The sequence below is a fragment of the Simochromis diagramma genome, unplaced genomic scaffold, assembly GCF_900408965.1.
Source record: "Simochromis diagramma unplaced genomic scaffold, fSimDia1.1 OVJJ01000320.1, whole genome shotgun sequence".
In the NCBI taxonomy this organism is placed as follows: Eukaryota; Metazoa; Chordata; class Actinopteri; order Cichliformes; family Cichlidae; genus Simochromis; species Simochromis diagramma.
Genome location: NW_024386773.1, coordinates 5252093 through 5264971, shown reverse-complemented (window position 1 = coordinate 5264971; position 12879 = coordinate 5252093). Strand labels below are relative to the sequence as shown.

The window sequence follows — 12879 nt, the reverse complement described above, 5'->3', positions numbered from 1 at the left end:
AGCTGCACATTAGAGTTCTATAAGTTTAAACTGGATACATTTAAACATTAAAGTTAATAAAGGAGACATGGAAACTGCTTCAATTTCACCGCAAATTTTTTGCATCACCAAATTAATACATGAAATTACAGATCCATGATAATGGATAATGATAATGCTTCATTTAGTGGTTTTAGTAAGGTGCGGCTTAATAAGTGGCACATCTTTGGTGGAGCCAGAATTTATAATATAGTCTTAAAACATTCAGAAAAAAATGAAATTGAAAGGAATCAGCAGGATTTGAACCAGGGTCTCCTTGCTGCTAATCTTGCAATGTGTGCAACCACCAGCCATACAACCTTCTAGCAGATATCTTTGCACATCTGTGCAGCTGCAGTAACCACAGCCAGAGCATCTGCTCTTCCATGACCCTCCAGCAGAGTACAATAAAAAAAATCTGTCCTGTTCACCACAACTTTCTACACTTTGTGGTTTACCTGTTCTAAACATCTTCTCTCCTTCCTGCAGGACACCAATCAGGAGGTGGAGCCAGAAGAACCGCCAAATATTCTCGACCTGGGCCATTAAAACCAGCTGACCCAGTATAACTGGAGCTGGCTGTTAACAAACCACAATAACTCAGTGACTTCATCTTGCTTTAGAAATTTCCACACAGTTTAACTGTAATCAATTATGGAATAAAAGTTTACTAAACCCAAATCCTCTCTGGGTAAAAACCTCAGTCCGTGTTTTTATTGTGTTAAATAATTGTTCAAAAAAGTGTCGTTCCTCTAACAGCCACTAAAGGCTGGCTCCAAAGGTGAGTCAGTCCCTACAGAGTCCCATGTTCAACACAGTTACACCTGGTTTTGGATAGTTTCTCCCTTAGTAAAAAAATCTCAGGTGAATCTTATCCATTTTCATTTGGTAAGGCTTAATGTAAGGGGCATGACTGTTCTGGCTAACAGGTGGTGAAACTATGGAGAACAGTTAATATTTTTGTAGGATAGCCATTAATTCAGGATACTGCGTTTGGCTGCGTTTGGATAGTGACAGCCAGGAGATTTCCAGGAAAAACAGAGGTTGGTAGATATGACCTATCATTGTGTTTGTGCTGCTGGTGCCTTAAGAAGCATTTTAAATAGATTATCTGATGAATATTGTGGACTTCTGTGTGATACAGTTGATCAAAGTTTGAGATTCTGTGAGTCAATTTCTGATATTGCATTAGTCTATTCCTTACCTCTAACTGAACCTAATCCCACACAGTTTATGAATATGGCTGGCGAGTGTTAGCTAGCTTAATACTCTACCTTCTTGTCTAAATACGGTCACTTCTGGCTCAAAATACCAAAAATAACTCTTCAAATTGTGGAGTCCCTCATCTCTCCCTGTAAAGGAACTGAATTCTTACAGATAATATTTCCTGTGAACAGGCAGTCAGTCTCATCAGGAATGTGCCAGACCAACTTTGGTTCTTTTACCTCTGCACATCAGAAACACTAGTCAGTTAAATATATTGTCGGAAAAGCAAACAACCCTACCCAGACCACAAAGGGCATAAAACACAGATATAGCCAATGTGGCATTGTCGAATGATTAGTGAAGTCCCATTATGAAGTCTTAGACTGAGTGATTTCACTGTTGCTAATTGCTAACATTATGCATTATTATTGATAGCCTGTGTCTCTTGTGCCTTGTGTTTAGTTTTTCTTCCCCTCTGTCTTGTTAGTTTGATTCTGTTCACTTGTGTCTTATTTTCCTCAGCTGTTCTCTCTAGCTGTGTCCCAAAACGTAGGCTGCATCCTTCAGAGGCCGCATTTGAAGGCCGATTACGTCACAGCCAGGCGACGAAGGCTGTCCCAGTTTGTCGACTCCTTTAAATGCGGCCGACAAATGCGTCCTTCATTTCCACGAATTCGAAGGATTGGTCGGGTGTGTCCTTCGTGGCCCACCATATCCCAAAATTAATAACGAGGCCCAGCCAATTCCAATTTCCAACAATGGTCCTAGCTACTAAGTTTTAATATTACCCTTATTAATCTTTCTGGGTCACAAAATAAACTTTTAACATATTTTCAGGCGAGAAAGTAGCCGTGTAAACTTCAAATATCTGCTTGGTTAATCAAAACACCACATATTTTCAAAAGCGCTCCAACGTTTTCGGAGACGTCTGTTACCCACTCGCTCGATATCTAGCCGGGGGTTCAATGGTCACTCGAGCCGGCGAGAGCAGCAGACTCCCAGCTTCATCGTTTTCAGACCCCCGCCGTCTTTCGCTATTCAGGTTAAACACGATATATAAGTCACTTGGATAACTTAAAAATGTTATTGTTTGGCTTTTTTCAGTGTTTTATTTGTTCCGGAGTAAATCGGTTTGGCTGAGATCAAAGTTATTAGATTAGATTAGATTAAATAAAACTTTATTAATCCATCAGGTGGGTTCCTCCGGGATTTTTCACACAGCTGAATAAACGTCAAACAGAAAACTGATTAAACAGAAATGTGAGACGGTCGAGAATTTATGCCAGTGTCCTGTTATATTTTAGATAGCAAGGAGCAGATGGCTGAGTTTGTTAAACTCCACCGAGACAGCGGTGACGCAAATCTGATGGCTAGACCGTCCAATTTCACAGCCTCGTACTTTCGGCCTTCTCGGTCTTCGGCGGACCCGGCCTTCACGGTCTACGTGGGCCGGGTCCTTCGAAGTTCTTGGAGTTTCTTAGTTCTTTACCTGGTTTTCCTGTTGGGTACTGGTTGTCTTGTGGCTCTCTGCCATAGGTTGGAGTTTTGAACCTCAGTTTTCATCTACATGGGGGTTTGCTGCTGTTTAAATAAAGGTCAGTTTTCTTTTCATCAAGTTTGCTTTAAGTCTGCATCTTGGGTCCATTTCCCTTTTAATAATGACAAAAAAATATGTAGTTGGCTCCTCCTGTGTATTCCTCCTCTCTAATAATGAGAAGAAAGTGGAAAATTTAGTTACCAGAAAGATTTTATTCAAAATGGTTTCTGTCAGTGCAGAGAGCCGGCTGTACAAAGTGGTTGATTCAAAGCTTGAAGTCTCATCTTCTACTGCTCACTTCTACAGTGAGCCACACTTTTGCACTGCTTGACCTGCTCCTTCATCACCATGAAAACACACAGACAGCAGTTTAATTTTGCCTAAAAGTAAACTGTAAAATTTAGTTTAATCTGCTGCTCAAAATAGCCAAAAACAATGCTGTCCTCTTTCAGTTTGATAAAGTCCACGGTGCCAATTTAGATTTACCTCAAAAATAAGGACATCATCCTTTAGTGTCAAACATACTGTACTGCCTCAGGGAGCAGCTGCATTTCCACAAACACCCAAAATGTCCACCATCATTTAAAATAACAACCTGAAAGAGGACATTAAAGTTCATCAATCTTCCCATCTGCTGCCGTTTTGGTCATGAATCATTGATGGTGGTGCATGTCTGCAGTGAGGCACTAGTGCTGAATCTGCAATAAAACAGCTGCAGTGATGTCACACACAGAATGGAGGAAATAACTGCATGCTCATCTGACAGCAGCAATGACACCGACTGCATGAACCTCACAATGCAGCGTCACCAAGGGTTTCAAAACAAGGGGAAAACTGCTAATCTTTAGCATAATGACTGGGATACTCAAATTATTATCCTTTAGCACTGAAAACTAAAAGCAGAAACTGTTAGCCTTTCGCATAAAGACTGGAAATAGATGTAAACTGCTAGCCAAAGCATAAAATCAGGGAAATGGAAACAGCTAGCCTTTAGCACAGAAGACTAGAAGGAGAAATTAAACTGCTAGCCTTTAGCATAATACTCTATCTTCATTTGTAAAATGTTTCTAGGTGCCTAATTTTCAGAGATCTGTGTTCCTGCTGGTCTTACAACTCACCTCTCCAGCTCTTAGCTGACCAGGTAGTTGAAACTCATGATACCTGGCAAGAACAACATAATTTACAAAACACTGCTGGCTTTTGCAGCTCAGTGGAAGTTAACCACGAGATATATTTCACTTTAGTGATTTCCAATGGTTAAGGATCAATTTATTTCAGTGTTTTATTTTTTCCTGAGCAAGTAAGTTTAACTAAGTTAAGCTTAATATATGGACAGTTTTATTTAGCTCTCATAGAATAGCTTTCTGTATATTTGGAAATTAATATTTCACTCATCTTTGTTCCCTGATGTAGAAATGTGCTATACTTGTTTTAAAATTAACATTAAAGTATTTTAGTTCAGGTGGAAATTGCAAGCTTTATCACTAGGAGCAGAGATACCTGGACCAACATGTTGATGCTATACATGGAGATCCTCCAGAAATTATCAACTTTATTCAACTCTATTATAAACACCAGCTGTCTGTTAAGTTTTGGGAATCTACAGAATAAAAATAAAGTAATTCTGACATGTGACCTGTTTTTTGTTTTGTTTTGTTTAATACGCAGCATGAGCTGTGTGCACATGTATATGTGCTTTATTCAAAGACAGTTTATGTTTCAGTCATGTAGTGACGATTGGTGCTCAACTTAATGAACTTAATGTTAGACATTATAAAACAGATCATATACATCTCTGATAGTTAGAAAACAGCTAATAGTGGCCATGAAGACTAAAGGGAGGTAGGTGTTTTTTAGATCTAAAGACAACTTTTATATTTTTGTATGTCTTGGCGCATGCTCAACCATCCAGGTAAGGATATCACGAAAAGTTGATTCTGTTCGTCTGAACGTAGTGTTTCAGTGGGAGAAATATTTCGTTATCATCCAAGTGACTTCTTCAGTCTGAGTTCCCCAACCTTATAAACAGTATCTTTGCACAATGACTGATACTAGCACCACTCATGAACAATGGGCTGAGGGGGTCAGTTTTTTGATCATTAATATTCTAATTGTCATGACTATTGATCAACCATTTGTCAGTAGCCATTGATCAAAAACCATGTATCAATGGCCATGAGTACCATTCACGGAGAGGATTGGCTGCAATGACAGCATTGTAAGATGGTGAAAGATATACCCTTAGGTCCTGTCCTCGATTTAGAATAGAATAGAATAGAACAGCCCTATATTTTCATTGTACAGTTTTATCTGCTTAGCCAGAGGTTGCTCAGTTTCCCCCAATGTAAAAATCACAGCAATTCTCCTGGCACTTAACAGCGTATGGTATATTACTCTGTTACGGTGGACCAATTTATAAATAATAGATAATAAAGTGGTCCACCCCAAGGATCTAGTCTCCATGCAATATAAATAAAAATAGTAATATAATGTACGCTGTTGAGTGCCAGGAGGATTGCCGTGATTTATACGTTAGGAAACCAAACAACCTCTGGCTAAGCGGTTGGCACAACACAGAAGAGTTAATTCGTCCAGCCAGGACTCCACAGTCAATTTACACCTACAGGCCAGTGGACACTCTTTCAATGATGAGGATGTATACATCTTGGACAGGGAGGAACGCTGGTTTGAGTAGGGAGTCAAGGAGGCCATTTACGTGAAAAGGGAACAACAATCCCTGAATCGAATAGGGGGCCTAAGGGTACATCTTTCACTATCTTACAATGCTGCCATTCTGCAGCCATTCTCCAACTCTCTGTGAATGGTACTCATGACCATTGATCAATGGTCTTTGATCAGTAGTTGTTGATCAATGGTTGCTGATCAATCGTCATGGCAATTTGCATATTAATGATCAAGAAACTAACTTCACAATGCAAATGTACTGTTTAGAAGGTTGGGGAAACCTGCAGTCGCTTGGTTGAGTGACGGAATGTTTCTCCCACTGAAAACGTTACGTTCAGATGAACAGAATCAACTTTCTGAGATATTTTTGTTTGTTGTTCTTTAAGAAATCGAGTAATTAGATGTATCATGGGCAATTTCTGTTGTAATTATTAATCAGTGAAATTACAGGGGAATGGCAATAAAAACAAACTACAGCTGAGCTGAGCTGTGATGTCATTTTGTGCACTGTCAATTGTAGAATGATTGCACTGCATCCTCCCATCCTCAGAAAGTCCAGATTCCCGTGTGAACTTGCTAAGTAAGTCAAGTAAATGTCATGATTAGCTGAGGTTTAAATCTTCATTAAATCCAGTTAACTGAAAACATGAATAAAACAATTAAGTGAGCCAAAGCTTAAGTTTAAGAAATAGCAACAAGATTTTCCTGACAAATGACAGGTCTGTGGGTGGTGGGTTTGTGATTGATTAATCTGTAATCTCAAATATAACCTTTTCTGGAGCCAGTTAAAAATGCAGGAAAAGTTACCATGGTGATAGTTAGGAATTAAACCATCTTTGTAAATCAAAAAACCAAATTAAACCTGAACATACCTTTCTGAGACCCAAATCATGCTTTGTGGTACAAGTATCTGGCAGCAGAACCAGTGGAGGCATCAACATTACAATCCATTTTAAAGATCCGTGGATCAATCCCAGGAGGAGAAACAAATCCCTTGGGTGTTGTGTTAATATGGGCATCTGGTGCAAAAAACTTCCAAATCAAATATTGGGTGTTCCTTACTGCTACCTGCAGGGACTTCTTGTGAATAAGTGAGTAACCAAAACTAGTACTCTGTCATACTGACATTTTTTTATTGTCTAAACAAGCCAAAGTCTTATTTTGTTGGCTTTCAGTTCATTTCTTTGCTGCCAGAACTGATGTTTCCATCAAAACCAGCCTCATTCAGACTGCATTTGAAGTTATGTGTCTTTCATTGGATGTCAAATGTGTTCTTTTTCCCCACTTCTGGTTCTCCTCCCGGCTGTCTAAACAGACAAACTGTGTTGTGTTTACACAGCAGGTTTGTGTGTGTGTGTGTGTGTGTGTGTGTGTGTGTGTGTGTGTGTGTGTGTGTGTGTGTGTGTGTGTGTGTGTGTGTGTGTGTGTGTGTGTCTCAAAGCAGCCATGTTGTTAATGAGAGGAACTGGTGTGGCTTTTCATCCTCAGCTGTGTTTGAATCTCCTCACAGGAGAAGAAGGTGGTTGTTATTCTGCTGCATCAACTGGCTCGCTCTGAAACACCTCAAAAGCTTCCTCTCTCTGTAGACCTTCACCTTAAATAGCTTCGCTGCTGCAGACATTCAAGACAAAAAAACAAGGCTGACCTCCTCCTGTTGTCAGACAGCAGAAGGAGGCTTGACGCTGCAGAGGGCACTGCATACAGGTTAAACAAAGCAGAGTAATTACACATTCGAGTCGTACTGAGAATTGTGTATCTCTGACGAGGTAACCTTTCCAAAATGGAGAGCGAACAGTTGTGGAGGTGACTGTTCCCGGCTGTTTCTCCGCCTGCTCAGCTCCCTTCCCCCCAGCACACAAAGAGCTGAGCTGCAGTGCTGGCTGCAGAGCAGAACAGCTTGGAAATGGTTTCGCCTAAAAAGAGTCACTGTGGGGGGATAAAGGAGGAGGAGGGGGCTGAGTGAAGACCAGAGACCCTGACCTCTACTGCTGCGGGCAGGCAGGCTGTTTGCCGCCACTGCAGAGCTCATTTAAAACAGGCAATGTCGGCTCACGTCCGACATCCTTTCTGATAAAACATCCTGATCACACCTGATGTTCAGCCGAGGTAACGCTCAGTCAGACCGAGGAGCTCAAAGTAACAGCTGGTTTCTGTTCACGTGGAACAAGGAGCTTGTTTCTAAATTATTACGAGTTGGTGTCTCTCATCCCTGAAGCTTGCAGGCATCAACCATGTGATTATACTCAACTCAGTTCTTTTCTCAAATTGACACAACTCCAGCTTTCATACATCATTTCTTTTATTCACCCCTTCAGAGTCTCCAAAGTCTAGAAGATTGTGAAGCCCTAACCCTTTGTTCCCCCTCGACTAGTAAACCTTTCTCAGTTTCACGAGCTGCTTGGCCGTCACTTCTACCAGTCAGATACTGAACCTCACCCAACTTCTCTGCATTGCTAAAGGACAGTAAATTATGATTATGGTAATCACAATTATTTTGTTCCATATTGAGATGCGATCACATCTACATAAATTCTTAATGAAGCTTCTTTCAGCTGCGTCTGTAAATCCATCAAAAAAAAAGAAAAAAAAGGGATTGTTCACTTGTTAGGCAAATACGTAAACCATTCATGCAACACACATCCCCATCTCCACCTCACTCAAGTCACTCAGAGCTCCATCCAAGTCTTCATCTTTGGCACTTCTTACTTTTACTAGCTGAATTTTTCCTCTCATTTAAAAGACTAATTTAGTAGCCAAGAACATCCCAGGTGAAATAATCCGAACATATGGCTACACTGGAATGTCACAGAACGTAATAACCGAATTTTTAAATCTGGAAAGACTCATAAAGACCTTGGAGCATATAGAGGTGAAAATCAGAGCGCAAACACTTTATGGTGCTGGGTTTGTATCCACTCATTCAAGACTTGTTACATGCGCAGAGCTTCAACTGTGGCATCCACAGGACAAGACTCAGCAGTCCATCTGCATCTTAAGGATAAAGGACACTCTTTCGAGGATGCCAATGTCCACATTTTGGACAGAGAGGGCAGATGGTTTGAAAGAGGAGTGAAAGAAGCCATCTATGTCCACTGTGAGCGACCATCTTTGAACAGAGACGGTGGTTTACGACACCAACTGTCTGCCATCTATAATCCAGTTTTGAGTTCCCTCCCCAGACGCCTTAACGCCCACTCACATCCTGGGCCATCTGACCTCGCATGATAAGGTGGGGCCAGGTTTCACAATGAGCTCACCCGAAACCCTGGCTGACTGGGACCCACCCCAGTTTCACACCTTGGCTCAGGCGATTAGAGGATCATCCCCCCACAGAGGGTCCTTTTGTCCCTCTGTGGGGGGATACTCCCACTAGGTTTAAATCTGGGACTCCCCACCATTTGACCTTAGAACTGAAGAAGCTTCTTGGATGAGAGGTGAAACGTCTTCAAGCAACTTAAAGAAGTCCAGACGCTTTTCTTTGCAAGCTCCTTTGACAGCTCATAGTATATTTTCCAAAAGCTAAAACAGTGTTGTCATTTACAATTTGCTTCAGATACTTAGGATGTCAAACAAGTACCAAACAAAACAACAGATTCCCCACATAGCAGGCAGGTCTGGCCCGGATCTGGTATCAAGCCAGCACTGCTGGTTGACTTCTGGCATGATAAGACATATGGCATCCAGATATGGGCCAGGCAATGGCAATGTCTATGTGATGGCATGCCATATCTGGCTCGATTGTGGTTTGGTTTATGTGGCCCAGGCCCAAAGAAATCAGGTCTGGGATGGATCTGGCATCAAGCTGGCACTTCTGACTGACCAGTGTTATAGCAGAGTGTATGTCAACCAGATGTGCACTATGTCTGGCAATGATGTCACTATTTATGTTCCTATTTTCTTATTTTAGTTAGAAGACCCAAATACCATGTTGCAATACTATACTGCTATGGTAGCAAACTTTTCAAATGCAGATTTGACAGGTTTGTGAATGTACACTTTATCCAAAACCTAGTGACAGTTTACTCATCTTTGCCAGTGGGTGGCTGTAGCTCAGGAGGTAGAACAGGTCACCTACTGATCAGAAGGTTAGTGGTTCAATCCCTGGCTCCTCCAGTCTGTATGTCAAGAATGCGTATGAATGTAGTTAGGAAGCACTCAATTTAGAGAAATTGCGTGATTATGTATAGTGTACTTTGAGTAATCTGGAAGAATAGAAAAGAGTGAGTCTGAACAGAGTTTTGTCATGTCACTTTTGCACTATTATGTTCTGGCACATGTTGTTATTACATGGCTTGATTAAGGTACACATTAGGCTGATATATGGGCCAGCACAGGGCCAGCGGTGTGTCTGCAACTGGCCCATGGCTGCCCACAACTTACACATGGCCCACATACCGCAAAAAATGATGGCCCTTTGGTGGCCCAGATCAGGTTTGCCAGAGGTAATCCACACATGGGCCAGCACAGGACCACCAGTGTGTCTGCAACTGGCCTTGTGCTGGCCCATGTGTGGGCCACCTCTAGCAAACCTGATCTCGGCCACCAAAGGGCCGTCATTCTTTGCGGTATGTGGGCCATGCGTAAGCAGATTGTGTGGGCCAGATAAGGACCATACTAATTTTGCTATGTGGGTCCAGTTCAGAAGATGCCAGATCACTGACACCACACTGCGTGTGTAACTACAAGACATTCAAGAGATTCCTTAACCAGATAAACCCTGCAAAGGGAACCTGTTAGACTATCTCTACATTTTTTCCTGGGACTTCAGAGCAGGTTTGCATAAATGGGAGTTAAAAGTGATGGTTATCTATCATATACTGGGTCTTGGTATATATGGTCTTCTCATTAGTTTGTTACCTCTTGAAGTTCAGCATCTGGCTGCTGGGCTGGGATCAGCATTTACTCTGTGTTCTTGACTAGCTTAGTGGTAGCATGCTGTCTGGCTAGCTTAGCTTCTGCATGGACAACTTGCTTGGAAAGAGCTAAAGTTGTGTGTAATTTTCATCCAGCTGATGGACTGGTGAGCTTAATGCCAGTCTGCCTGCAATTTACAAGAAACACGCCTCCTCCTGAAGACTTGATGGGTCATTCTGCTTGATATCAAGGTCACATTTTTGTTTTCCATCCACCTTCTTCCTCTTATTTTTATCTCTGGTACACAAACGCAAACATTTGTGTATACTACACCTATAGGTAGTGCTGTAAAAGGGCCACATTTTTGCAGTTTTCTTAAAGGTGATGGTTTGATAGTATATTAGTCATACGTAAAGCTTTGCAAACCCATGTTTTCATGCTGTTTATTGTCCCATAAGGGACCATGTCAGGAATATGCAAAACAATCAGTAATGTTGGTGACTCATTATTCTCAGCTTAGCATCAGCTGCAGAGAACACAAAAAACATAAAAAGCAAAAGAGATTGTTAAATACAATTTTAAACCCTCCATTGCAGTCATTGTCTACGATAACTGATCTCAAACTGCTTTTACCCTTTTTTAGTTGCTAGTTTGTGACGTCTGGTACTAAATAAACAGAAGTTCTGGTAAACTCATCAAATAGCATGAAAATTTGAGTTTGGGACAAAAGCATAAACACAGATTTGAGTTTTTCCCAATAGCTCAAATGTTACAGCTCATCCACTCTGTTGGTGTAGTTTTTTAATCCTGTAGCTGGGGGAGTCACTGAGAGGAAACTACACCCTGGGTGATGGCGCAGTGTTTTTATTGTTGCACAGCTGCTATGAGATTCAGAGAGATTGCTGCTGACATCATCTATCTGCTGTAGTTGGAGCAGGTGGGGGGTGAGATACCAGAGCTAAAGATGGAAAACACACAGGGTGACATTTCAGAGGGCATTTCAAACACTTTGAGTACACCACAGTTATGTTCACTAATAAGGTAAATACTGATTGTCTCATGATTTCATGATCTTAATTTAGCGCTGAATGGGGGGGGCTACAGATGGAAAAGGTACCACTGATTTTCTGCACAAGAATGACCTTCCTTCAGAAATGGTCTTCCAAAACCCCATTTGGAGATTGCAAAATATATAAGCGGGTGTAGCTGAGCCTTGATGGCAGAGTGAAAATGTTGGGCTGACATTAGGATATATTTTTGCAAGTTTATCATTTAAATAGTGTAAAGGATGCAGTAATAATAAAGGATTGCATTTATATAGCACTTTTCGAGACCCTCAAAGCACTTTACAATTCCACTATTCATTCACACACACTGGTGGAGACAAGCTACAGTTGTAGCCACAGCTGCCCTGGGGCAGACTGACAGAAGCAAGGCTGTCATATCGCACCATCGGCCCCTCTGGCTATCACCAGTAGATGAAGTGTCTTGCCCAAGGACACAACAACCAAGACTGTCCGAGCCAGGGCTCGAACCAGCAACCTTCCGATTACAAGATGAACTGCCAACTCTTGAGCCACGATCACCTTCATGCTACATTAAATTGCATCAGGCACAGTTTGAAACAAAAGGAGGAAGAATGAGTACATTCTACTCAGTGTTGCCAAAACCCTGGGGGGGTTCAGTGTTTAGATACATGAAGTATTTGTTTTACCCCTTGAGGGCAGATAATACTGAGTCTTACGGTGTGTTCACACCGAACGCGATGGACGCGAATAAAACGCCCCAAACGCCCCTAATTTGACGCGTGTACATTCGCGTCTCAACGTGTGTCCAAGAAAAATCCATCGCGCGTCAAAATATGATATTTTGACGCGCGTGAACCGGAAATGTGGGAGGAATGTGGGAGGGAGTTGTGCCAGACCGGTATCTTTGCAAGATGGCAGCTATCGAGCTAGCGCTTGAAGAGAGAGTCTCCCTTCTCTATGTACTGTGGAGAGCAGAGCAGCAGCATAAAAGACGTCCTCGCCGTACCTGGGTCCATCAGGTCCTCCAGAGGCATGAGCAGTTTGGTGAGTTTCACCATTTGCTCCAGGAGCTGCGCCTGGATGACGGCCGATTCCAGCGCTATCACCGTCGGCCAGTTTGAGGACCTGCTTTCCCTCGTCGGTCCCAGCATCGCCCGCCTAGACACCAACTACAGACGCTCAATCCCACCTGCAGAGCGCCTGTCCGTCTGCCTGAGGTTAGTAAAACTATTTAATACGGTAGTCCTTTATTGATATCTGTGCTAATATGCTAAACCATCCAGTTATACACTGCTAACATGGATGTGCTATGCTAACAGTGAATGCTCTCTGTGTTTACTGATAGCAAACTGTGGTATGGAGACGACTGTTTATAATATTTCTAGTGATACTCAGAAGCTCTCATCAAGCCCCGATTTAATTCGATTTATGCTGTTATCAGTGTTTGCATGATAGCATGGCTGTGGTGTCCTATCAATGTATGTGCTCGGTGTTTGCTGATATCAAACTGTAGCATTAGGACCACTGAGTTAACCTTTGTAGTGATACTCA

The 12879-nt window shown here is 42.0% G+C and overlaps 1 protein-coding gene across 1 annotated transcript in view; it reads left to right on the top strand.

Annotated features, from left to right (window-relative positions):
• The window catches only part of stab1 (stabilin 1), a 169234-nt gene extending 168513 nt beyond the window's left edge, over positions 1-721 (top strand). Inside the window, exon 70 of the mRNA XM_040004521.1 lies at positions 508-721. Within this exon, the coding sequence (XP_039860455.1) occupies positions 508-567 (60 nt within the window). The 3' untranslated portion in view covers positions 568-721. The remainder of the gene's footprint in view (positions 1-507) is intronic.
• Positions 722-12879: the final 12158 nt, after the last annotated feature.